The sequence below is a fragment of the Hippocampus zosterae genome, unplaced genomic scaffold (assembly GCF_025434085.1).
Source record: "Hippocampus zosterae strain Florida unplaced genomic scaffold, ASM2543408v3 HiC_scaffold_115, whole genome shotgun sequence".
Lineage (NCBI taxonomy): Eukaryota > Metazoa > Chordata > Actinopteri > Syngnathiformes > Syngnathidae > Hippocampus > Hippocampus zosterae.
Genome location: NW_026262780.1, coordinates 39,625 through 65,889, shown reverse-complemented (window position 1 = coordinate 65,889; position 26,265 = coordinate 39,625). Strand labels below are relative to the sequence as shown.

The 26,265-nt window shown below is 56.2% G+C and overlaps 2 protein-coding genes across 2 annotated transcripts; both read left to right on the top strand.

The window, feature by feature from the left end:
* The first annotated feature begins 19,018 nt into the window (after positions 1 to 19,018).
* LOC127594417 (cytosolic carboxypeptidase 3-like) lies at positions 19,019 to 20,828 on the top strand. Its single transcript, XM_052056290.1, is given in 2 exon segments — positions 19,019 to 19,114; positions 19,203 to 20,828. Coding segments are annotated over 2 exon segments (1,722 nt in total).
* A 1,749-nt stretch (positions 20,829 to 22,577) lies between these two features.
* On the top strand, positions 22,578 to 23,546 carry LOC127594416 (uncharacterized). The gene is given in 1 exon segment (XM_052056288.1): positions 22,578 to 23,546. A coding segment is annotated over 1 exon segment (969 nt).
* The last annotated feature ends 2,719 nt before the right edge of the window (positions 23,547 to 26,265 follow it).

The window sequence follows — 26,265 nt, the reverse complement described above, 5'->3', positions numbered from 1 at the left end:
TGTGAAGAACACAGCCTTCACAAGTGAACTTCGCGAAAAGGGTCAACAGTCATGGCGGCATGAACAGCAGCAACTAGGACAAAGTTGAGCGGTATAATCTGCCTTTGAACTCTATGCTCATGAGATTAAAGCGACTTCCACGCGTGGATTCCATCGCATAACCGCACCGCAATTCCACCCGTCCCAACCTCCAAAAGACGACTACCGCTCTACTCCGTGTCGACTACCCTCTACGACCCCGCCATACTCCCCCCAGCAGACCGGCTAGCACCCCTCCAGAAGCTCGGCGGCGGGGTCTTCTACTAGCTGCTGGACGATTAGGACCCTGCCAAACGAACCTCCATGTATCTGGTCTGCTCAGGTTGGATGTTTGTGGGATGGGGTTGGGATGATTGCGGATTTTTTGAGGAGGTTTGTGAGGAGCCTTTGTATGTGGTGTATAGGCAGACGTTCTGGAGGGTCGGTAGGCTGGATGAACGGGTGGAGGCGCCGATCAGGCCGTATCTGCGGCAGGTTGGTGCCTACTTCAAACGTAAGAAAAGTGGCCGGGCCATCCGCCACGCCCTGTTTCTTGTCAAGATCGGGTTCTACGGGTGGCTGATCACGTAGTTCCTGTGTGTCAACCACGGGGTGGATACTTACTCTTCTTGCTGAGGTCGGATACTTTTGAGACCTGGAGCAAGATCATGGGCAGACAGAAGGACGAGCTGAAGGATAGCGTCCTCATGGAGGAGATGGACACGATGGCCAAGCAGGGCAGGGTTGACGCTTCGTCGTGGGTAAACCTGGCAGCGGACATGCGCGAGCGAGGTTATGAAGATCTGGCCTACAATATGTAGTACAACGCAGGCCTGAAATGGGGCTGACTACCTCGGGAACTGTCCTTTTGAACCAGGCTCCTGCCTTGAGTGCCTTAAGATGGCCCGAGATCTCGAAGTGGGCCTTCTGGTGAGGAGGGGACGGTGAGCAGGTAGGGGGCGTCGACCACCATGCGATATTCTTTCGAGCTAGCCTCTACTGACCCAATCACTGGGGTAGTCAGCCGGGCAGTTATTAAATCATGAAGCACAAGCAGAGGAGGAGCAGAGATTCCATAGCCAACTATATCAGCGAGCCAGCCGAGCTGCGCATGCTCATCCTCTCTGGCACCCTCCTCTCCGTTGCTGAGTTTGCGGTCATCCGCCAGTGCACTCGCATCATCAAGCTTGACCTCTCTGACAATCAACTCACGGTCATCCCTCCTTCCGCCGAGTTCGGCAGGCTCGAGGAACTGAGGATACTTCTGCTCCACGGTAACCAGTTCGCTACCACTCGCGACCTCGAGCCGATTTTCGCTCTCTAAAAACTGGAGTGCCTGAGCCTGGAAGGCAACCCCCTCGCTAGGGCCGAGGGATGTATGATCGAGGTGGTGCAGGGGTTGCCTGCCCTGGCCGTGTTGGACACGACCCTGGTCACACCTCAGTTCAGGCTGACCGGAAAGGTCACCATCACCGTGCCCTTCCCCCTCGTCTAGTACAATTAAAGTCACATCCAGTCTGAAAAGGACTATTTAAACTTTCTTAGGCTAGAGGTCTTCCAGGTCGCAAGAAATCAGGCAAAGGTAGGTGCCTTTGAGTCCATTCATGCTTTTTTTAGACAGGCAGCGCACCGCCACCCTCGCCCTCGGCCTGGCCAGCTCCGCAAGGCAAAATAAGCACACGCCAAAAATAAGTTTGGACATATTTTTCTCCAGAACTTTAGACTGAGGCAGCAGATTCGCAAACTTATGGAGGCCCGCGGGAAGCCTGAACTGTGCTATAACCAGCTGGAATACCGTCGGTTTCTGGCCTATCGGGCCAGCGAAGTGGCAGCTCGCTATGTCGCATCGATTCGGGAACGACTGCGGCAGCGTAAAATCATGCAGGAGATCCGAGGCCGCATCCTGTCGTACACACACATGCTCAAGGCGATGATCGAATGCTGCAGGCTCCTGCAGCCAGATAGCACAACCTACCAACTCTACCTCACCAAAGATTCACTCCCGGCCCTCTCGAAGATCCTCCTACTGATCCAGCGCAGGGCCTTCGAACGAGGCGAGCTGGACCTATGCGAGAACTTCAAGAAGGTTGTTCACTGGAAGGAGACTTGCATGTACCTCAAAGACGCGATCTTTGAGATGGGCCCGTCCATGCTCGGACAAATTCGAGCTGCCATGCAAGGAGTGGTGCTGTCGGTGCCTCGCAACAATAATGCCTTCACGGTCGGCAGACCCAGCAGGCGCAAGGGAGCAACCCTCGACGCGGAGATGAGGGCGCGCCTTGTGGAGCTGGCAGGCATGTGGGAGGACCAGAAGCAGAAGCTCTACCGGCTGGAGTGCTCGGACAGAGTGGTCTTTTCAGAGATTCTAAAGTACATCCTGCTTTTTAACTCGGGCTGTAGGAGGGACATCCTGGCAGTCCAAAGCGCCTATTTCCAGACCGAGGTGCCGGCCCGGGGCGAGGACGACGAGGGCAGCTGCATTGTATACTTCCTGGACGAGGTGCTGAGGCGCATGCTGGCGGCGAGGACCATCCAGAAAGCCTACCGCAGGTACAAGAAAGGCCGGGGCAAGGGCGTCAATGAGATCAAGCAAAGGCTGGCAGCCATCCGCATCCAGCGCTGGGTCAGATCCAACAGCATGCTCCATCGCCTGGCCCTCAAAAAGCGGCTGGGGACCTTGCTCAAACGCATCAGTTCTCGCTCTTTGACGCTGCCTCTGCAAGTGTACTGCCGCCTGAGGCTGGGTCCTTTCCGACACCTGTGCGAGTCGTTTCCAGACCCCTTCATGGCCTTGCACCAGGGCACCCGATGCTCGGTGGAAGGTGGGTTCGTGAGATTCGAGTTCATTTCGATAGCGCAGGCGCAATAGCGACAGAAAGCACTAGGCTTGCTGACCTACCAGTGCAAAGGCTCGAGCATGGCTGAGTTGGCGAACACCCTCTCCTTCACCGGCAGTCCCTGCCGGCATCTAGCCCAGCCCAAACATTTCCTGCTGACCGAGGCCAGGCTCAAGGCAGTCAACCAGCAGGACCTGCCGTCTATCCCCATCCAGATCAACATGTACTACTATCCGAAGAATGCTAAACCAATTAAAGTCCTCGAGCGGTTCTACCTGCTTGAGGCTGGCGTCTTGGCTGAGCATTGTTGCCCTGCTGCCCCGCCGCTGCGCAGGGTGTCGGTCCGAGAGGAGAAGGCTGTGTTACCGTCCGGCAACCTGCAGTTGCTGGAGCGGGCGATCATCAGCCGTTTCCGCGGCAACTCGCTGCGGATGCGCAGACTGTCAAAACGCTAGCGAGACCTGCTACGCGATAGCAAACTGCCAGCGATCAGCCAGACGATGGGGCTGAGCCGACATGGCCTGAGCTTTTCATTCAAAGGTTGAAATGAATTAGAACATCGAGGGAAACCCGGAGGGCCTGAGCTTTATCGTGAACAGCCCCTACCGCAACGAGGGTCATGTTCTCGAAGATCGGCCGCAACCTCAACATCAAATTCCTCAACTCCAGCATCTCGTACTCGTGCCCCCGCGCCCCCGTCATGGTCACCAAGGAGGAGTTCAAGGGGCAAGAACAACCCCAAGCGCAAACGCAAGCGGGTGGTCGTGAGGGCAGTCCAGGATGTCCCGCCCGTCGGCCACTACAAGGTCAAGTACACCCGAGGTTGACCCCAATGTCCCGAATGTCAAGCTCCGCAAGCCCAGAAAAAGGCGGGTGAAGGCAACTATCAATACCAACCTGGAGGGAAAAACAGCCAGAGAACTCTGCCCAGCGCCAAGTCGCATAAAACCCGCCGCTCTGGTAAAACCGAAAAAATAGAGAAGAAACCCGACCAGACGCTAAACCTGTCCGTGACCAGCATGTCCGTGTTCCCCAAAGTGTCAGGCTACGTCGATTTCGGGCGGAGGGTCGACCGCGAAAAGGCGCAGGCCCAGAACGCCGCCTTCATCAAGTACCCCAGCGATCCCCACGAGACCAGGTTCGACTCGCTCAACGAGTCCTGGCTGAGCACCAAGAACCGCGTTCGAAAGCCAGTCAACTACAGCAAAGGGCCCGGCCGCTTCAAGCGCCGTGAGACCCAGCCTAACAGCAACTCCAGTCTACGACATCAACTACGACGCGATCAAGCCGATGACCAAGAGCATTCCCAAGTTCGCGCTCATACCTGGCCGCTCGACCCTCTCCAGCTAGGACCTCGGCTTCACCCAGACCCACGACCTGCCGCGGGACAACTCCGCCTTCCAGTTTTCGAAGTACCTGCCTCGCTAGCGGCAGGAGGGAAGCGCGTACCCATCGTTCATGCAGAAGAACCTGGGCAACAGGCTGTCGCTGGGACTGATGGGGGAGTTCGGCCTGCTGAGCAACTCCTTCTCCTCGGGCAGGTTCCAGAGCGTCGCCACTGATTTCAAGTGACCCATAATCAATGGACAAGCGCATCGACATCATCAAGCAGCTCTCTGAAGGCCCCAGGGCCTCGGTCCTGCTCGTCCGCGAGAACAGCGCCTCGCCTGTGGTTGTCTACAAGATCCTCAAGCACCCCTTCCGCTCCCTTGACGAACTGCGCAAAAGCTTCGAGCTGAAGGCCATATCTCAGCTGCGCAACTGTGAAGGAATCATGCCAATCCTCAAGATCAGCTACGACCAGGTCAAGGAGCACATCGTCTTCATCATGCCCCGCATGCAGATGACCCTCCGCCAGCTGCTGGCCAGTAAGCACGCCCTGCCTGTCGAGGAGGCCAGGGCAGTCATTAGGCGGGTGCTGGTTGGCCTCAAGACCATGCACCGCAAGGGCATCAGCCACCGCAACCTGACGCTGGACCACGTCATGGTCAACCCTGACTCGATGGAGGTGCGGATCATAGGCATGGGCCAGGTCAAGGACGAGTTCCAAGGTCACCCCTTCACCGAACGTGTCACTGAGTTGAACTCTACTGCCCCTGAATGCCTGCTCGTCCCGGGATTCTACAACCGGTCGGTCGACCTGTGGAGTGCAGGGCTGCTGCTCTACGAGATGCTGTACGGCAGCCCTCTGTTTGCCGAAAAGACGGAGGCTGAGCTCATCGGGTGCGATTATGCGTGAGCTGGGGTCGATCGACCAGCGGACTGATCGAGCTGACTATGGCCCAGCTGTAGCATCAAGAGGAAGGCGAGGGGCAGCTTTCCAGCCGGGTCGAAGGTCAGCCCCACCAAACCCTCCTGCTGGGGCTACTCGACACCTACTACCCAAAGCGCCTCACCGCGGAGGCTGCCCTGGCCCTGCCATTTTTCACGGACTGATTTTATAATTTATAATGAAAAAGGGGAAGCCGAGCGAGTTGGACCCCCGGGTGATCCACTTCACGCACGCGAAGATCAGGGGCACCTTCACCGGCTGCCAGAAGAGGCTGGAGGAGACCCTGCAGGAACTAATTGACAGGAAGTTGACTGTCTACGACCTGCCAGTGATCAGGGGTGCTGACCGACGGCACGCACTACTATTCGCAGAACAACCGCAGGCTGTGGGTATTCAAGCAGCTGGCCTCGCAGGGTCTGCTCGAGACCGTGCCCGTGCAATTCGAAGTCCTCTCGGAGAAGGAGGCGGCTAAGATGCGCAAAAACACATACTCCCTGACCGCCAAGATAGCATACACATGATGTCAGCCCGATTCATTTTTCAGGTCCTCCTCCTCGTCGATCACCACAACGGCTGGCTTCGGCTGGGAGGGCGGCTGGGAGGGCGGCTGGGAGGGCGCTCGCCGGGCTGGCCCCTCTCCTGGGATAAGCTTGTAGCCGTTGAGCTCCAGCCCCGTGCGCTTCATCACCTCGATCATCCAGGGCGTGGCGTGCCCCAGGGCAGCCTGTACTAGCTCAATATGTTGCGGTACCTGTCTGAAGGAGTGCTCTCCTTCCCCTTCTTTTAGGCCTCGATGACAGCCTCAGATACTCGACCGATCGAAGCTGGTTGATGAAGGGGCGGTTGACCAGCTCCCCGGTCGGAACCAAGTGCACCGCCTCAGTGCGAGCCAGGGCGGCAACCACCTGCTTGGCGCGTGGGAGGCCACCGCCAGCTCATAGAGTTCCATGTCCTATGACCTCAGAATATGCATCCCAAATCAAATTAATTCATTGCGATTTGCCTTTATTCCTAATTAGAACAGCTTCTTCGCATGTGGCATCATACATACTCCTAGCCACGCTGGTCGGATGATTTGGATAAGCAAGTTTCACTGGTCGTTGATATTCTCCGATGTCCTGCATCGTCACAGTAATGTCAAAGAATGTTGAGGGCTGGAAATTCACTAACACTCTCGGAAAAGCAGTCCCGCACTGAGCCAAGGCCTAGAGGTCACCCTCGTATCAAAAGCAGATAAAAATATCGAGGCAATAATAATGAGATACCGGACTCGAGACACGCCTGATCGAAGAGAACCGCAAGGCGTACGTCGAACAGGCCGTCCGGGCATCAAGCTGCCCAGGTACAGGTTCGGCAGCTTGTTCCCGCTCTAGGCCGCTTGTCGAAAAGCTACGCACCTGTCTCGCTTCCACAAATAGATGAGCGACGGCTGGAGCTGCTCCCCCGCCATGAAGAATGTCGTTTGGCTGCGGGAGTTCGACTACCTGCGCAAGGGCAACAAAGTGTACATTATGACCTCCGGCAGAACCAAGCGAAGACAGGCGCGTTTTGATAGTGCCTGAATAGATGCATGATGGATATCGGGTCATGGGTCGGGTCACGCGCCGCATGGGAGGATTTGGCGCTAGCAATCCTCCTTGAATTCCTGGGTCGCGGCAATTATTCGCTTTTGATTTTACTAGTTAGTGTTTTTGATCTCGTCCAGGTATTCCGTAGCGGCTTCGCGAAGAGCGTCCATCTGGATGGGCGAGTGGCACCTCAGCTACCGGTCACTCACTTCGGTCATTTCCATCCTAACGATGTTCAGCTGCAAGAGCAGCTAGGGGAAGAGGTTTTAGAAACTGCTACGGATCAGGGCGGTTGGCTCTTGTTGTCTGTTCATGCTCATGACATCATCCAGGCGCCTCAGCAGCAGTCCAAACTTATGTTCGCAACTTTCACTTCCGATTCCCCGGCATACTCCAGGATATTGAACGATGTCTTTGGGGTTTTCAGTTCTCTTATGATCTTTTTATAGTGAGAGAACAGTTTGGATTCGACCTCTGCTACGGCTGTCCCCGGCTTGAATTGATCGGTAATGTCCCGAACTAACCAGTTCGCCTTCGCCAGCAAAGCGTTGAAGACAGGCAATTCGGCGGAGGTGATGGTCGGTTTATTGTCGCTGGATTTCAGAAAACGGTTGACCTACTCGGCCGAACTAAAGGGCCTTCGGTAGCGTGAGTGCTCGAATTCCTTCATTTCTAGAACGTGCTTGTATTCGGTCTAGCATCTGAAGAAGTTGTATGCGGCCTACCGCTCAGAGCTCAGGAAAACCAACTGGCTCATTCCCCGTAACGCCACGAACATATCGAGCTGTTCAATTTTGTTCTTCTTGATGGGGATGTTTACGTCGTCCACAAGGACCAGCGGGACCAACCCACTATTGAAGGCCTTACGCAGCGGCTGCAGGTGCCAAGTGTAGAGCCCGCCGGACAGCAGTGCAGCCACGAGGGTGATGATTGGTTGTTTCCTCTTGATCTTCTGGACGGTCTCAGCGAAGCGTGCCTCAAACAAATCATCAGCACTTTCCAAGCAAGTCGACAGTACTTTTGAGATGATTCCACCGGCCGTGAACGTGGCGATCAGTTGATCCGGTAGCAGGTCCAGATCGAACTTTACTTGAAGAACCTGCAGAACTCCTTCACTTTCTTAAGAGCCTCTGGGTTTTCGGTTACCTTATAGTCCACCAGGAAAGCGGGCCTGATTGACCTTTCCAGGCGCACAAACTCATGGGCACAGAGAGACTTGCCTGTGCCTGGACATCCCCAAATGACTACGCACTTCTTGTTCGGGAAGTCACAGTCGAGGAATGGCGTCCTCTTGGGCATCAACTCGTCGAGCGGGTTGAATCGTTCTCCCTGTTTGTTGAAGTAGAACAGTTCTTTCTTCCCCATTGGACCCAGAGCGAACTCCATCCTCCCCTTGAGATCTTGGGAGTTATGGTACTAGTAGAGCAGATAGAATGAACTACCGATAGTCAATGCCCCTGTCAGGCTGGTGAAGTTGTTCAACAAATTTTTCAACATTTGGCTGGGATTGAACATTTGAATTATATCTGCAGGTCGGAATCGATCCCGGCTTTAATAGCCCGAGTCGGTCAATTAATTGAGTCGCTAGGCCAGGCCTAATAAACTGACCTGTTGAAAGGCCTTACACGAACTCCAAGATAAAATCGTATGTTTCAGTCTTATTAACTGTGAAGAACACAGCCTTCACAAGTGAACTTCGCGAAAAGGGTCAACAGTCATGGCGGCATGAACAGCAGCAACTAGGACAAAGTTGAGCGGTATAATCTGCCTTTGAACTCTATGCTCATGAGATTAAAGCGACTTCCACGCGTGGATTCCATCGCATAACCGCACCGCAATTCCACCCGTCCCAACCTCCAAAAGACGACTACCGCTCTACTCCGTGTCGACTACCCTCTACGACATACTCCCCCAGCAGACCGGCGAAGCTCGGCGGCGGGGTCTTCTACTAGCTGCTGGACGATTAGGACCCCTGCCAAACGAACCTCCATGTATCTGGTCTGCTCAGGTTGGATGTTTGTGGGATGGGGTTGGGATGATTGCGGATTTTTTGAGGAGGTTTGTGAGGAGCCTTTGTATGTGGTGTATAGGCAGACGTTCTGGAGGGTCGGTAGGCTGGATGAACGGGTGGAGGCGCCGATCAGGCCGTATCTGCGGCAGGTTGGTGCCTACTTCAAACGTAAGAAAAGTGGCCGGGCCATCCGCCACACCCTGTTTCTTGTCAAGATCGGGTTCTACGGGTGGCTGATCACGTAGTTCCTGTGTGTCAACCACGGGGTGGACACTTACCCTTCTTGCTGAGGTCGGATACTTTTGAGACCTGGAGCAAGATCATGGGCAGACAGAAGGACAAGCTGAAGGATAGCGTCCTCATGGAGGAGATGGACACGATGGCCAAGCAGGGCAGGGTTGACGCTTCGTCGTGGGTGAACCTGGCAGCGGACATGCGCGAGCGAGGTTATGAAGATCTGGCCTACAATATGTAGTACAGCGCAGGCCTGAAAGACCCCAAAATCGGCCTCAACTCAGACTTCCGGGCACAGGACTACCTCCGCACCAAGAAGAGAGTGATGGGGCTGGCATGATTGCTTGACACAATCGGCTTTTACACGCTGTAGGCGCATTCTGAATCAGTTTGGCGTCGATACTAATTGGCTGATGGAGAGTTTGCCCTTTCGCTTGCAGCCGATCGTGCCGGTGGTCTTCCCGACTATGTTCAAACGTCTGGAAAGTGAGTTCAATCGAGCCTTTCGGGAATATCGAGGCGGCAAGGCGGGCGCAATCGAGCTGGAGATGCGTCTCGGGCTGTTCTAGTGTGACAAGCGAGACTAAGTCCTCACCAAAGCCCTTCGCTAAGTCTCAAGAGAAAACCCCATGGCCTTGCCATAAGGCCTGCTGAAATACCGGTTCAACGCAGGCCAGTTCTCAAAGACACCTAAGAGCGGTTCTACGCCATCGTGCATTACTTGGAGCAGGTGACCTCCCGCAAGGAGAAGGCCAGTCCCTTTGATTTCTATGGGGAGGTGGCTGGCAGCTCCCAGGAGATGAAGAGTTTGAGGATGGCGGCGGAGGGGATGAGGCTGGACATACGGTCAGGCGAGTTGCGGTTCGAGTCTGGCTGGCGCACGTCGACAGATCGAGAAGAGAAGGTACGGGGCGGATAACAGGCCTGCGAATACGGATATCCTGTTCGGGCAGATCGACATCCGTCTGAGCCTCAACCTCGAGACCAGCAACCCCTGTGACGAGTAGTTGCTGAAGCAGGCTCTGGGGAAGGACTTTATGTGCAGGCTGAAGCATACTAAGAAGTTTGTCAAGAGCGACTGGGTCTAGATTTCGGTCTCTGAGGTGCTGCAGGTGCATCTGCCGGTCAGGGGCCTGGCTGCCCCTCTGCAGGCATTGCGGGAGCAGCTGGCCTAGGCGGTGGTCGCTGGAGGTGGAGAACTCAATAATCCTCCCAACCGCAATTCCACCCACCAACCTCCAAAAGACGACTACCGCATCTACTCCGTGTCGACCACCCTCTACGACCCCCAAAAGAACTACCTCTCCACGCCATACTCCCCCCCAGCCCACCGACAGTCCTTCGGTCGGAACTATTGACACAGTATTTCATCAATCATTCTTGTCAGCGGTCGGCCAGCAGGAGCATTAGCATCTGGAGCAGCTGCTCGGCCAGGGCTGGTTGCCCCGAGGCCCGGACCCCCGGACCCAATGATTATTCACCCTCCCCCCCAGGGCTGGTTGGCTGTCGTAGGAGACGTCAGGTGTAGTTGTGGGCCGTGGATGACCAGTTTGATGGAGAATGCGGATCGGGCCAGCACTGCCCCGAAATTCACCACGTTTGCTTACGCCTCGCCATTGAACAGACACTCTAGTTCCTCCATCGACACATCGCTGATTTTATAATTTATAATGAAAAAGGGAAGCCGAGCGAGTTGGACCCCCGGGTGATCCACTTCACGCACGCGAAGATCAGGGGCACCTTCACCGGCTGCCAGAAGAGGCTGGAGGAGACCCTGCAGGAACTAATTGACAGGAAGTTGACTGTCTACGACCTGCCAGTGATCAGGGTGCTGACCGACGGCGCGCACTACTATTCGCAGAACAACCGCAGGCTGTGGGTATTCAAGCAGCTGGCCTCGCAGGGTCTGCTCGAGACCGTGCCCGTGCAATTCGAAATCCTCTCGGAGAAGGAGGCGGCTAAGATGCGCAAAAACACATACTCCCTGACCGCCAAGATAGCATACACATGATGTCAGCCCGATTCATTTTTCAGGTCCTCCTCCTCGTCGATCACCACAACGGCTGGCTTCGGCTGGGAGGGCGGCTGGGAGGGCGGCTGGGAGGGCGCTCGCCGGGCTGGCCCCTCACCTGGGATAAGCTTGTAGCCGTTGAGCTCCAGCCCCGTGCGCTTCATCACCTCGATCATCCAGGGCGTGGCGTGCCCCCAGGGCAGCCTGTACTAGCTCAATATGTTGCGGTACCTGTCTGAAGGAGTGCTCTCCTTCCCCTTCTTTTAGGCCTCGATGACAGCCTCAGATTTCCTTCCCTCCTTAAGCCTCTCGAGCTGAGGGCCCAGGGCAGCGATCTTTTCATCAAGCTCTTTGCTGATGCTTAGCTTACCTTTGCTCTGGGACGCTATCTGGATGGGATCGGAGCCCGCTCTCGGGAAAAACTCGGCATCGATCATGCTGCGGATTGCTGTCTGCCTGGCCGCTTCCTTCTTGTCCGCCAGGCTCTCTTCCTTCACCAGTCTCTCAGCGCATCTGTCCTTCCTCCTGATGTCTGCAGGCTTCACACTCGCCTTTTTAACAATCTAGCAAGCAAGTCACCAGTCTTCTCGTCCTCGCTGTCAGACTCGATGAGAATGCAGTCAACGGTTTTGGTAGGCTCAGGGGATTACGGTTCTGTTGATTTTGTGGGGGTGGCCGGTTTGAAAAAGGAGTGGGCTAGGTTCGAATCGAACCTCAGCTGGCTGTCCTCGTCGGTTGTAGCTGAGCCAGCTCGTGTAGGTAGTGGTCGTAGACCAGACGGTGGCAGGGCTTGGCGCAGATCGGACACCGCCACAGCCGGGGGGTAGTGACCTCCATGACCGCCAGCATGTTCTCCAAAGAGAAGCACTGGATATGCGTGCAGCCAGCCCCCCTGACAGGCGTCTGGATCGGACTGAACGAGATCGGACACTTAAGTGGCACAGTGATGTGCGAGAAGGACAGCTCGTCATCAGCACTGCAGAACTGCGCCTTCAGCAGGGCCCTCGACTCCAGCTCGGTCAGGGCGTGGTTTTTTCTGGTCTACGACAGCAGCTTGTCCTTGCGCAGATGGGCCACTGTGTACACTCCCAGGTAGTAGTTCTGTCCGCTTTAAATGCGGTAGCGTGCGACCGTCCCCGGCACGCGGTCTGACTCGAATATTAGGACCTTGTTCTCGCCTGGCCGCAGCATCTGCTTTGATAGCCGAAACCGGTCATCCTTTCTGAACTTCAGAGGCGAGTTTGTCTGCAGAGGCGTGAACTCGCATACTTTCAGCCCCGTTGACCATCAGAAATCCAGCGTCCGGCCAACCCAGTCGGCTGTAGCAGTCCCCTTTCAGTTTCAAGACAGCGGATCTCTATGTCCGCGGATAGTTCGGGGCAGTCAAATTGCAGGGCGATGGAATTCGATACCCTCGCGGGAAAATGCTTTTCCGCCAGCACGCGAGTCACTTCCGTCATGGGGTCCAAACCGCGTATCAAGCACCGCGGGCACTCAAACCCCTGCCGGTCAGCAGCCGTCCACTTCTCAGCTCTCAAGCACTTGGGGTGCAGGGGTAGCTGCCCTGCCCTCGACCTGCAGTGGCTGCAGGCCATCAGCCCCTCATCGACCCTCCTACATAGCATGCACCCTGGCTCAAACACCGTCATACTCATAGACAATGAAATGAAATAAGGAATTGGCCACACATTAATAAAATGCTCGCTGTCCTGGCCCTACTCCAGGTCGGATTCGCTCGGCCCTTGCTGTGGCCCCAGCCCCATCTCGCCAGCGTTGGTAACTCTGTCCCCTTGCACCCTTGTAAAGTTCGTGTTCGGGTCAGTGCGCAGCCCCTGCATCTGCAGGAACTAGTGAGCTTTTTCAGGATTCGAGCCTGGCAGTGCGTATCTGAGCCGGCCTCCGCTGAGTACTCTCTCACAGTCATTGTCGGCAACAGCTCGCTGATCGCTCCTACCAAAGACACCGAGTCTTACGCCATCAACATGACCGGTAAGGACTGGACCCTCGAGGCCTCGTACTTCCCAGGGTTGGCCCGAGCCCTCTAGACTTTTACACAGATGTTCTGGACCTAAGCGGGGGTCTACCACACAGCCCTACCCACGACCATTTCCGACAGTCCTGACTTCGAGTGGCGGGCGGTTATGATCGACACCAGCCGTCACTTCCTGCCCCTTGAGGTGATCTACAAGACCATCGACGGGATGGTCTTCAACAAAATGAACGTGCTGCACTGGCATCTCACTGACGATGATTCCTTCTCCTTTGAGGTCAAGGCCATCCCCAACCTCACCAAGTACGGGTCCTTCCCCGGCCAGTTCTACAGCCAGGCCCAGCTCAAATAGGTGGTGCGCTACGCCCTTACAAAAGGCGTGAGAGTAGTCCCTTAGATCAACACGCCCGCGCATACCTACTCATGGGGGATGTCACTCGACGACAGCTCTTTTGTGATCAAGTGCGAGCCATATCATGGCCAGTTTGACCCTACCATGGACGACGCTTATACCTGGGTGCTGCAAGTCGCCATGTAGCTCTCAGAGATCTTTCCGGACCCAGTCTTGCACCTCGGCGGGGACGAGCCTGACTACAAATGCTGGGAGACACGGCCTAGTATCCGCTCCTTCATGGACTCACACAACTTGTCCTCCTATACAAGCAGCTTGAGGACTACTACCGCAGCAGGTTGACCTCGATGCTGCGTGAGAAACTGCCGTCCAAGCAGTTCATGTTCTGGGGAGTAGGCGACAACGAGACCTTCGCTGAGGGGGATTTAGTGGACTGGTGGGGCAACGAGGAGGAATTCGCAGGCAATTTCGGACAGAAGAAGAACCCGGTCGTGGTTGGGTTCTACAACAGGACATACCTTGATGTGGGGTACTGGGGATACCCCTTCGTCAGGACCTGGCGGGTGGTCTATAGTATTGACCTCAAATGGGCGGAGTCTAACCTCATCGGCCTCCAGGTGGCGCTCTGGTCAGAGGTCAACAACGGCTTTACTCAGCAGCCCAAGCTGCTGACCCGTGAGGCGGCCGCCGCGGAGCGGGCCTGGAAGAACGATGTATACATCGGGAAGGACACCGACTGGCCGGCAGTGGCAGCCCGACTGGGTGCCCACATCGCCCGACTAGCGGGGCGAGGGTTGGCACCCTCCCCCATCTCCAACGAACTGTGTTAGCGGCACCCCGAGCTGTGCTTTCAATGAGCTTTTTATGAATTAGTGAATTGTAAAGGTGAATTGTAAAGGTTCATTTTGTTACAAGTAGTTAGGAAAAGTACCCTTCCTCGCAGCAGTTCAGCCAATTCTCCTTGTCGTTGACCATACTTTTCGGCCTCCTTCAGTTCACTAATCTCATCGGCCTCTGCCTTGTCATTTTACAGGCACAACTTAATTCGGACACGAGCGTCGGGCATGGCAGTATTCAAATAAAAGCGGATCATGAGTCCCGTCATCTTGAGACTCTTGCAGGAGATCCCACAAGCTCCACCTCGCAGTAGCGTTACCTGCAGTGAACCCTTAGAATAGTATTTTTGTGGACTGTCTTCTGACCCTTGTCGACAAACCCCTCGAGCATGCACACCAGATCAGGCACGTCCATTATGGTGGCTGGTCAGGAGGCAACTCTGGAGCAAGACTTGCGTATCAGCACACTTTTGCGCACAATCAATATTCATTTTAATTCTCTAATATGCTCGTCATCATATTTATTAAATATTATTGATTACTTATTTCAAAAAAGTAAAAATAATAAATAGTTCTTTACTTTTGCCGAAGATCTGTCTTTTGACCTTCGGGATTTTATGAATTTATTATAATATTTACTGAGTTTCACTTGTATATTTTAAATTTAATCTGTAAGTAATAAAAAATATCAAATAAAAAAAAAGAAAATTAAAAAAAAAAAAGAAAATTCCGAATTTACCAAAACCCAACCCCCAGAGAGGCACCAAAACCACTTATGTGCAACCTCCCTTTAAAACTCAGCCAGAGCTATTCAAACTATAAAAATTATATTTAAAAAAAAAATAAAAAATAAGTTCATTTTAAGTTCACATTGATTGATCGAAATGGTGCGACTGTCCTGCGAACTGGCTTGTTTTGACTAGGGTTAATGATTAATTGATCTCCAATTAGCTGCCCAGGTTGATCTCCTCTTTGTCGCCCACCTTGATCAGCGGCTGGCTGGCTTATTGATCCATCCTCCTGCAGGCCCTCGCCATCGTCCACAATCCCGACTATCAGCCCCAGAACACCCCGGCCCCCTAGCACGACCAAATCACGAATATTCAGCCATCATTAATCGCATGGTTGAAGAAGAGGACATCAGCAGGCGGGGGGAGAGGGCCTTAAAGGGGACAATTAACGAGGCCATCACGGAGCAATGGCTTGTCGAAGGGCTCAGAGAGGCCTATCAGGGCGTAGCGGTGCATTTGTATGATCGCTGCACTACGGTCTGTTTGCGCGGGCATGGACAGCTTGTTTTGAGTGGGAAAGAGCGAACCTGTCTGGCAGAGTGCTTCGACAAGCGCCTGCAGGCGTTCAAGCTGTGGGTGGACTCCGAGGTCGAGCGGGCCTAGATGGCCTTCAAATGAGGAGTGAATGAAAGCTCACAAAAAGCGGTAATCCTGATAGGGATACCTCTTGAATTTCAGTTCCTGCTCGAGACTCTTGTAGGAGCCTCGTTGGAAGGCCCCGTGGCGCTGGCCCAGGTAGCGCTTGATCAGCTCGTTAGGACACTGCATGCTGAAGCTGTCCAGTAGCCCTTTCAGCTCGTAGAAATCGTTTGCTTCCTTGCCGTAGCCCTGGAACTTGCGATTCGCGCCTCGTGCCTTTTTGATAGTTGGGGAGTCCAGAAAATCCATGAGCTCTCGCATACTGCTGATAGTCGAATCGCGGTGCTAGGAGCGAGGCAGCAGATCCTTCTGTGACAATCCTCCCGCCGCCCTCCGGATCCCCACCCCCGAACCCTCGTCCTCGATCTGAGATCGGTTCTTTATCCGAGTGCGCTTTCCGTAAGTGGCGTCGGACTTGGGATCGACTGAGGATTGGTCTAGAGGCTGCAGGGCGACCTTGTGCCGGGGCTAAGGAGAGGCCTCAGGATTGCGGTGGGACTGGGTCTGGCCTCCCAGCACCTTGGCCATGGTGCCAAACCTGCGACCGTTGGCTGAGGATTCGAGGAGATAGCTGCTGCCTCGTTAGTCGACTGGCAGGTTGATCAGACACTTATTGACCTGCAGCAAGTAACCATCCCGGACAGGCTTGCGTCCCTGTATCGTGTCAAGCTGGGTCAGCCTAGCAGGCCACCGACATCCCTCTGCTAGCTCAATCTCCCATGCCGACAGTCTTTTCCAATCGACCCTCGCGAGCTGCTTGTCATGGTCGTCGATCATCACCTGCGACTAGACGTACATGCCAAGACTCAGCCGGCCCTCCGCCAGTACCTATGCATGAGGCTTGCGAGCCTACATCAGCTCGAAGTCAACCTCCCATATTTCCCCTCAAAGGCGATTTCCAAAGGCTCAAAGCTGACCACTCCCAAGGAGAAGCCGGGCTTGGCCGGCTCAGTCTTGAATATCCTGGGCTCTGCCTCCACACTGAACTTGAGGTAGAAGGGGCCGGGCGGGGGCCTGCCATAGAACTAGATTTCAGGCTCGACTAAAACCACCAATGCACTCATAATAAATACTAATGTATAGGCGAATTGTCACTCGAGCTCGGGCGAGGTGGGGCATCGCTCGCAGAGCTTGGCTGGTCGCAGCCACTCGATGATCCTCTACGTCTAGGAAAAGCGGGCCTGCAGGGAGGTTGCCCCCAGCAGGACCACTAGATAGGACTAGTCCTCATGGCAGTACCAGCCCGCGAAGCATGGCCCTGCAGGGTCGGTCACGCCAGTCTTAACCCCCAAGTACTGAGGTTTCTGCAGCAGACGGTTCGTGTTGCCCCAGTGCAGGGTTCGGGTCAGCCCAGTCCTCTCATTGTACACCTCAGCAGTATGCAACCTGGCCCCCACGACCTCTCGGAACAGGTCGTTCTGCAAGGCCACCGAGCAGAACGTGGCCACGTCTGCCGCTGTCGAGATGTTGAAGGGGTCGGACAGTCCATGCGGGTTGGACAGGCAGGTGCCATGCAGCTGCAGCCCTTTTACCAGCCGATTGACGTGGGTCATGAAGTAATGCTAAGCGCTGGCCTTTTCTGGGAAGCCGAGTCGGCTGACGATATGCCGGCCCAGTCCCTCAGCCAGGGTCAGCGCCGCGTCATTACCGCTCGGCAACATCAACCCGTACAACAAATCCCTGATCGACAGCACGTCCCCTACCGCCAGCCTAGCCGACGTGCCACCTAGCTCTGCCGCCTTCCTCGAAACCTTGAACTTCGCAGCCAGGTCGATCTTGAACTTCGTGGCCATGAGGATCGCAGCGTAGCAGGTGAATATCTTGGTCAGCGAGGCGATCTGCCTCTTCTGGTGGTGTTGGTGGCCGAACAGGCATTCCTGAGAGGCCAGGCTGGTCACAAGGTAGCTGCTTGCCCTGACGAATTATAATTTGGGGAGGTCTTCTTCGGCCGGTTTCAGCCGGACAGGCAGCCCCTTTTACGTCCGCCTTGTGAACAACCCCGAAACCCTGCGTAATGGCTTGGGGCTGCATTGCGCTGCAGACTTGACCTTGCGTAGAGCCAGCTTGCCTCTCAGCCTGCTGGCGGGCCTCTTCTTCGCGGCGGCAGGCCTTAACAGTCGCGCAGAGCTGTTCCAGCCCTGGGGCTGCGCCCTGAGGGTGGCATACTTATTCATTATATCCGTTACGGTTCATCGGACTGGAAACGGCGTCTCTGGCAAATTAATGCTGCCGAGGGGACAATAAATTGTACTGGAAAACAGCCTGCTCCGCGAGGCCCTTGCGGAGCTGAGCTGGCGCTATGGGAGGCTGCTCGAAAGGCAGGCTCACCAGGGGCTCGAGGGCGAGACCGCACTGCTGAGGCAGGTGCTGCAACAAACCCCCCCACAGAAGGACCATCAAGAATAGCCTCCACAAAGGTAGCAGCCACAAGAACCAACCCGCAGGGCCCTCTAAAAGAAATATCGCATGGCGCTGCAGTAGATCGAACGGCTGCAGGCGTAGCTCGATGAGACACGAAGCTACTACAAGCGGTTGATCGCGGCACGACTGGGCCGGCAGAGTGCTGAGGTCACTCGGGGTAACTCGGCTCGCCGCTGAGGGTGGTGATCAGTCCCTTGACGCTCTCGACTTCGTGCTTGAGCTGTTGCAGTTGCTGGCTCGTGTTCTGGATCTGTCTGCTCTGCCGTGCATGGCGGTGCTGCAACGTCCCCCTCTCCTCCTCCATGGAGGTGACCCTGCCCTCCAGCTGCCGGTTCAGCTTCTCGAGGGCCTCGCGCTGGGTGCGCAGCTCCTTCAGGTACAGGGTGCTCTTGGACAGCTCTGTGTCGGCGATGTCCTTCTCTCGCTTGAGCTTGCGTTTCAGGGTCCTGGTGAGTGCAGCACTTGAGGTTGGCGATTTCTTATTGGTCACGTAGGCAGCGTTGCTCTTGCGCCTCGCGCTGCCTGCGCACTGCCTAGCAGTGGTCCCTGAGAGCCTCCTCCTGCTGCTCGGCGAGAGCCATCTCCTCAAGCATCCTCCGGTAGGCTCCGTTGAGGCGGTCGCCTTCATGCTTGATCCTGTTCTTCTGGAACATCGAGGACTCCAGGGTCTGCTTGGCCCTCAGGATCTTTGCGGAAAAGACCCTCAAAAACTTTTCGGAATCCAGCATTTGATATTCATTCGAAGGTCGCTAGCCTCCGCAGGTATTTGTTGAGGGTCGGGCTGTCGTTGTACTTCTGGTACTCGAGCAGCAGCATCCTGCACTCTGCGCAGTCTTACAGCCCGCTCAGATCCCATTCCGGGGGACTTGCCGCCACAGGCCCAGGCTCACGCTCTCGAGCAGGCGAAGGCTGTCGTTCCCGAGACCTCGATCTCCGCGGCTCAGCCAACAACGTCTTCAAACTCGCAAAGGTGGACTCCATGCCCTTGCGGTCACTACATCCCTGCTCATGCTGCCTCAGCTCCTCCTTGCGAACGATATGGGTCGGGTTGAACTGGCAGGTACCGAACCGGTGCTGCTGCGGGCTCGGTCCTTGCAGCGAGTGATGTGCCAGATGAACTTTTCCTTGACGAAGGTGTGAGCGGGGTTGTAGGGCAGCTGGCCATCTCCTCCGCCATTTGATAATACTCGAATCACTCACTTTTGTGCTATTTTAAATGAAGTCTGAGGCGGTCGGTCCTTACGGCCTGGATCTTGGTCTCTACAGAAAGCCGGCCTCAGGTCCTTCCATCCCCGTGTTCTCGACGCTCAGCTTCTTGCCTGGCCGGCCGTCGATCTCCAGTCGGCCCGAGCGCTTTGAAAAGTTTTATACGCCTCGAGAGAACGTGCTCAACGAATGCATCAAGCGAGAGATCGAACGGATATGTTTCGAGGAGGGGGACGAGAGCAAGCGCATAGTCTACGATTCCACTGGCGCCTCGCCATTTGTCAGGGCAGAAGACCGAGATCGGCTGCACATCGACGACCTTCCCTACTACCTGCCAGTGAACGAATCGGACAGCACCCTCATCTTCGAGTCACGGTTCTAAAGCGGTAACCTGCGCAGAGCAGTGCAAGTAGGCCCCCACGAGTACGACCTCATCCTCCGGCCAGACTCTAACACCGAGACCCAGACGCAGTGGTTTTTCTTCTCGATCGCGAACACCCGCAAAAAAGCAGAATACACGATCTGCATCGTGAACATGGTCAAGCCAGACTCCCAGTACAACGCGGGGATGCGACCGCTGGCGTACTCGGTGCGAGGGGCCGGCCAAGGCGAGGGCTGGCACCGGGCCGGCCAGGACGTCTGCTACTACTCCAACGTCCTCAAAAAGAGGGCCGGAGGGTACTACTACTCCCTGGAGTTCAAAATCCGATTCGAGCATGACCACGACACGGTCTACCTCGCGCACTCCTACCCTTACACCTACACCGACCTGGCCGTCTTCCTGGCGCAGCTGGACGCGAAGCCCCAGCTGCGGCCTCTGCTGCAGCGCAGACCGCTCTGCACCTCGCCCGCCGGCAACCCCTGTGACTACCTGCTGATCAGCGAGTTCAACAACGGTAAGGACAAGAAGGCCATCGTCCTGACCTCCCGCGTGCACCCCGGTGAGTCCATGGTCAGCTACATCATCGAGGCGGTCATCGAGTATCTCCTCGGCGACTCCCTCGAGGCCCGGGCCCTCCGCCAGAGCTTTATCTTCAAGATCGTCCCGATGCTCAACGTGGACGGAGTGATCCATGGCAACTACCGCACAGACCTGCAGGGCTTCGACTTGAACCGGGTTTGGGCGGACCCCAACAAAAAGCAGCATCCGACCATTTTTGCCGCCAAGGGACTTATCCGCAAAACCCGTGAGGAACGGTCGATCGCCTTCGTCTGCGACTTCCACGGTCACTCCCGCAAGCGCAATGTGTTCGCCTACGGCTGCGAAAGGGACCCAGGCCGACAGGAGCAGGTCTTCCCGCTGCTGATGCGGGACAACTGCTCAGTGTTCAGCTTTCGGGACTGCTCCTTCCTGATCCAGAAAGACAGGGAAGGGACAGCCCGGGTGGCCCTCTGGCGGTAACTGAACATCCCCTACTCGTACACCCTGGAGGTGTCCTTCTCGGGGGCGGACTTCGGCAAGTACGAGCTGGTGCACTTCAACCGGTCCATCTTCGTGGAGGTGGCCCAGGGATTCTGCAAGTCCCTGAAGGACCTGTTCGAGGCGGACGTGCCAAAGCTGACGGCCCTTTCAGAAGAGCTGCAGCAGGTCCGGCACAAGCGGCGAGAGGAGCACGACTCCGACAACTCGGACTACGACTAGCCACGGCAGTGAAGCTCACTTCTTGCGGAAGATGGACATGCGGTCGTCGATCTTCTTCTTCTGCTTGGAGATGATCTCGTTGAAGCCCTTGGCAGGGTTCTCTCCGAATCTCTTCAGCTCCTCGCGGATGTCCTTGACCTTCGGGCTGGCCAGGTACTTGAGCAGCGGGAGCAGCTCTTGCAGCTGAGTGTCGGCAAGGTCGCCCTTGAATTCAGGCAGGAGGATGGCGTTTTCGGGCTGACGGACCAGCATATCTAGCGACTTGTCGACCACCACCACCTTGCCGAGTTCCCGGTTGAGATAGCTCAGGTCCTTGACAGCCCCCTTGTAGGTCATCACCATCGCCTCCTTGCAGAACTTGCCACTGAAGATGGAGTTGGTGGGGTCCAGCTTGCCAGAGATGTTGATCGTGAACATCATGTCGTCGTCCGTGAAGATGACCACCTCGTACTGCTGTGCCACTTGCTCCAGGAACTTGCCCAGGTAGGGCCTGCGGACCAGCTCTACCCCCCGTCCGAATACGAACTCCGTGTGCACCAGAGTCCCTGACAGGTTCAGCACCAGCGTCTTGGGAGTCGGGAGGAGCGGGTGGATATCGACTGACGGCAGCAGCTTCTTCATGACTGGCTGGGTGTAGAACTGGTCAGATTGGCACCTCGTACAGCCCGGTGATGGAGCGCACTGTTTTAGTGGCGGCGGCGCTGACTGGCCACAGCGGCCAGACTTACTGCCCGTGGTATTCCTGGTAGGCACACCAACAAAACAGCCCCGAAGAGCCCCAGAACATCAGCCTCCAAACGAACCAGGCCTTGCCCTTGCGCTGCTCATTCTTCTGGTCCTCCTCGTTCTCTTCCTCGGCGTCGATGTACCTCTACTCCGGTGGCGTTCCTGAAAACCGAGGGCTAGCCAGTCTCAGGACCGCCCTTGCGATGTTCTTGGCCAGCATTATTCTTATCAACTCAACAAGCCATGCACGACTTACACGAATCGTAGGGCACTGAGGACCTTGCCTACCTGAGGGCGTTCAAGGCCTGCCTCCAGGCCTGCAGGATCGACCTCCTCGCCCCCCGCGACGATGACCCGCAGGTGCTCAGTGCCGCCCTCACCAGAGTCCTGCCTCCGGGCCTACCGCCACACCCACCAGGAACTACAGCCCGTCCTCTAACAGCTTTTTCAGTGATCTTTAGCACTCACTCACCCTCGCTCGACGATATCGTCTAGCTGGAGGGGGATCTGTCCCGGGAACGGGCGCGGGGCCGGACTGGCTGCTTGATTGATCTTTGTGCGGGGGTCTTGTCGAGGGATGGGAGACTGCTGCCCAGTTTGTAGTCGGATGGGATGTGGAGGGATTTGCGTATGTCGTCGAGTTTGCGCTGTTTTAATGCCACGTCGGCATGCCTCCTTTCGCCCTTTGCCTGCTCGCCTAGCCCACTACCTCGCCCTCCTCCAGCGCCTCGGCTGATTGCCCCCGCTTCTCCAGCCCACCCCCCTCGGCCAGCCTCCTCCGCTTGAGCATTTCATTCCTGGCCGCCCTTCTCCTCTCAAACTCAAGGATATCAGGGTTGACCTGCTCCTAAAACTCCTTGTGACGAGTATTGACCTCCCTCAGCTCTGCCAAGAACTGCTCCCTGCTCTTCCCCCTTCCTCGGGGGACTGCCCCCAAGTTGGCCTGAATGTACCCATTCGTGCCCGACCCCCTGGGCGTGGGCAGGCCCACTCCATTATACATTATGCAAGATCGATTATATAATGAATTCCGCGGACGGCAGGAAATGCCTGGCGCTGATCGTGGCCCTGTCGACGGTCGGGATGGCTGTCGTGGAGCCGATTGTCATGGTGGTGGTGGCGGCCGTGGTGGTGGGGGGAGGGTGGCTGGCCAACTCCATGTGGGTCTAGGCTGAGGCTAACGAGTGGATGCTTGTCATCCAGGACGGTGAACTCAAACGGGCAGGGATCGGCCTGAAAACCCTTGCGAGTATGTCCCACACGGTCGTCCGATACCCCGCCTCGCTCAACACTGTCTCCTTCGAGGCTAACAATATCACCAAGGAGGTGCAGGGCATCGAGATCACAGGGTTCGCTATCTGGACGGTCTACAGGGAGGATGACGGCCCGTTCCGATGCTACAAGTATGTGGTGGGGGGTGATGCCAACAGCAACATCCAGACTGTCTGCGAATCGATCGTCAGGGACCAGATCGCCAACGCCACGCTCTCGGAGGTGCTGTTCGAGAGGGCCACCATCCGTGAGCGCATGCGAAAGGAGTTGCAGAAGCAGCTGAGTGGATGGGGCATTTGGCTTGAGACGATCGAGATCCAGACCGTGACGATCAGCTCCTCCAGCTATTTCAAGGATCTGCAAGAGGACTTCCGAGTGCGCCTGCATACCGAGGCTGAAACCCTCCGCCGTGATTCTGAAGGTAAGCTAAAGCTGCACGAAAGCGAGATCGAGACCAGCATCGCCACTCTCAAGAACGAGCATCGCACCCGCATCGACGGCCTCGAGCAGGACCAGAAGGCGCTCCGCGACCAGACCCTCGCCGAGCACAACCACCGGATCTCCGAACTCGAGCTCGGCAAGGTCAAGCTCAGCGAGCAGCTCGAGCTGACCACCCAGAAGATCTCGGCCGAACTGGAGTCCGCCCAGCTGGCCAGCACTCGTGGCCTGGAGCTGAAAGAATTCGAGCTGAAGAACGAGCTGAGGGGGAAAGTGGCCTAGTAGCGCAATAAGGTCGGCCAGGAAAACCTCAAGAAGCTGAGGGTCGACGTCATGGAGCGAGTGTACAAACGCCTGAAGGTCTCGCAGGTGGAGGTGGTCAGGTACTGCAGCGACAACGTCAACGTGAAGGGCCTGCTGCCAGGCCTGCCAGACGTCTACAAATGATCGCATAATAATAAAATTTAAATTAATCAAAATATAATAATGCTTCTAACAAAACTTAATATTTTAAATCCGCCTTTGGAGTATCCTGGCCGGGCGGTGGTTCAATCCGGGCGGTAGTAAAAAGGGGATTTTAAATAAATAACAAAATGATGTAATTCAAACAGTCAGAGCATGTCCTCAAGCTGGAATAACGGAAGCAGCACCGTTCCAGACTGACCCCGCTGCAGACCGACCTCTAAAAGCAAGCCAACTTCCTGGCCGCAATTCCATACCGCAAATCCCAGCAGTTCATCGCCCCCGATTTTCCTTCCATATTCCTGCACGACACCTGGAAGGCCAACAGCACATACCTCTCGGCCCTGCGGGTATTCCTGGACGCGGTCATGCTGGGCCTGGCGGTGGTCTGCCTGTTCAGTCTGGTCCAACTGATCTTTTCATACGTCGGCAGTAGGGTGGGCTTTTTCAAGGGTTACAGGCTGGCCCTTGCAAGGATGTCCCTGGCGGGGGCACAGCATACGGATAGCGGCGACCTTGAGTTCGTCCTGGAAACGGTGCCGGACATGATCTACTCCCTGCTGTTTTTTGGGGTGATGGTGTACGCCAAGCATCAGCTCATGCCGTTCCAGTATGCGAGCGAGCAGGGTGCCCGGGCCCGCAAGACCACCCCGGCTGTGCTGCTGACCGACTTCTACGCGGATGACGAGCCGGCTCTTAGAGCCATCACTGCCTTCCGGCAGCTGTTCTACCGCGAAGACTACGATGGGCACATGCACGAGGCCTACACCTGTATCAGATGCATCCAGGACCTCCAGGAGCAAGGACTCGTGGAGTAGAACGAAAGCAAGCTGGACCTTCTAAGAGACAGGATCCGGCAGGAAGAGATCAAGGCCATGTCCATTGAGTTTGGCGTGCCGAAATTCTAGAAGCAGGCAGTCATCACTTTCTCAAGCGAGGCAGAGAAAGACAGCTTAGTGAACATCATGAAGCAGAATTGGAGGACTTCAGGGTTGCTCGACCGTCTTTTCAGCAAGTACTACGAAAACCCTCAGCTTTTCGCCTCCACCAAATTCCGGCTGGCCGAGGAGTACCTCGACTAACCGGAGGACATCTACCCCGAGGTCACCGACTAGCCACTGCACAGGAAAATACCTAAAGTCGGGCTGTTCACGCTTCTGATCCTCTCCCTTCCCTTCTGCGCAATGGCCCTCGTATCCCTCCCTATCGCCCTGCACAACAACGCCCCCTTCGACTGCTACACCCCAGAGATGCGCTCCGCCAACCTGCAGCTGAACATCACTGCCACCCCGGAGTAGAGGTTCTGCTACTGTGAGCTGAACGAGGCGGCTTTTTTCCAGGGAGGCACCTCGGACGAATTTTATATCTACTGCAGCACAGAGTTCGAGGCGATGGTCATGGACACCAGTCTGTTCGTGTAGTCCGCGGCGGTGCAGATGGCCTGCAGCGTGCTGCTGCAGGTGCTGGCCGCACCTCTTGCCGGCCTTCTGCCACTGTCTACTGGCTACTCCAGATCCCTCGCCACTCTCTCCACCTCCTTCCTCCTGCACACCTTCAACAACGTGGTCACTCCAGTGGCCATCAACGCCCGCTGGAACCTCTCGCGGGGCATCAACACCCTCAACTTCCTGCTGGCAGGCCGTTCCCCCTGGAACCTGGCCTCCCCCGACTTCACTCGGATCTGGTTCGCCAACCTCTCAACCTGGGTGGTCAGCTACCTGCTCATGGAGATGGCCGTAGCGCTTGGCATGCTGGGGTGGGCGGTCATCAGGGAGGAGGTGATGCTGTGGTGGGTCAGGCGCAATGAGGGTGAGTACTCGCATGCTGGGATCAAGCAGCGCATGCTATTCGACGAGGTTGACGTGCCGTCCTTTGTCGGACGGGTTTCTGGACTGGTCGTGATGCTCTTCGTGTTCTCGGCGGGCATCCCCCTTGCGGCCGTGCTGACCCTCTTCTGCGTGTTCCTTCACACAATGGTGTTCAACATCCGACTGTTCCACTTCTCCACGCGCGGCTACCTCCCTCCTCCGCGGCTGTACGTCCAGCTGCTCCGGCTGCTCAAGTACCTGCCGATCCCGCACCTGGTCCTGTCAGCCTACATGTACAGCGCGGTGCTCAACCCCAAGCCTCTGGCCGGCTCCTCCAGGATAGATTTTCATATAGGGTTCAAGATTGTCACGATGCGGCATTTGCTGATCCTGGCGGGCGGGATGCTTCTGGCTGCGCTGGGTGAGGAGGCGGTTATTGGATACTGCGTTGGGAGGGTTGGGGAGCCAGCGGAGGGAGAGACATCCGGCAAGGCCCGATGCAAGAGATATTCGTTGGATGGAGTGCAAAGGTACAAGGACTTGGTCAGACTGATCCGCAGCAAACTCCCACCAAACCCAACCCCAATCTGCGACCAGCCCTAGCCACCCCCCCAGATCAGCCAAGAAGGCAGCCTGCAGCTCATCAGTGACAACAACCGCTCACAGCAAAGCCTGGCGAACTAGCCCCTGCAGGACGAGATCATCGAATGACCGAATGACCATGCGATCTA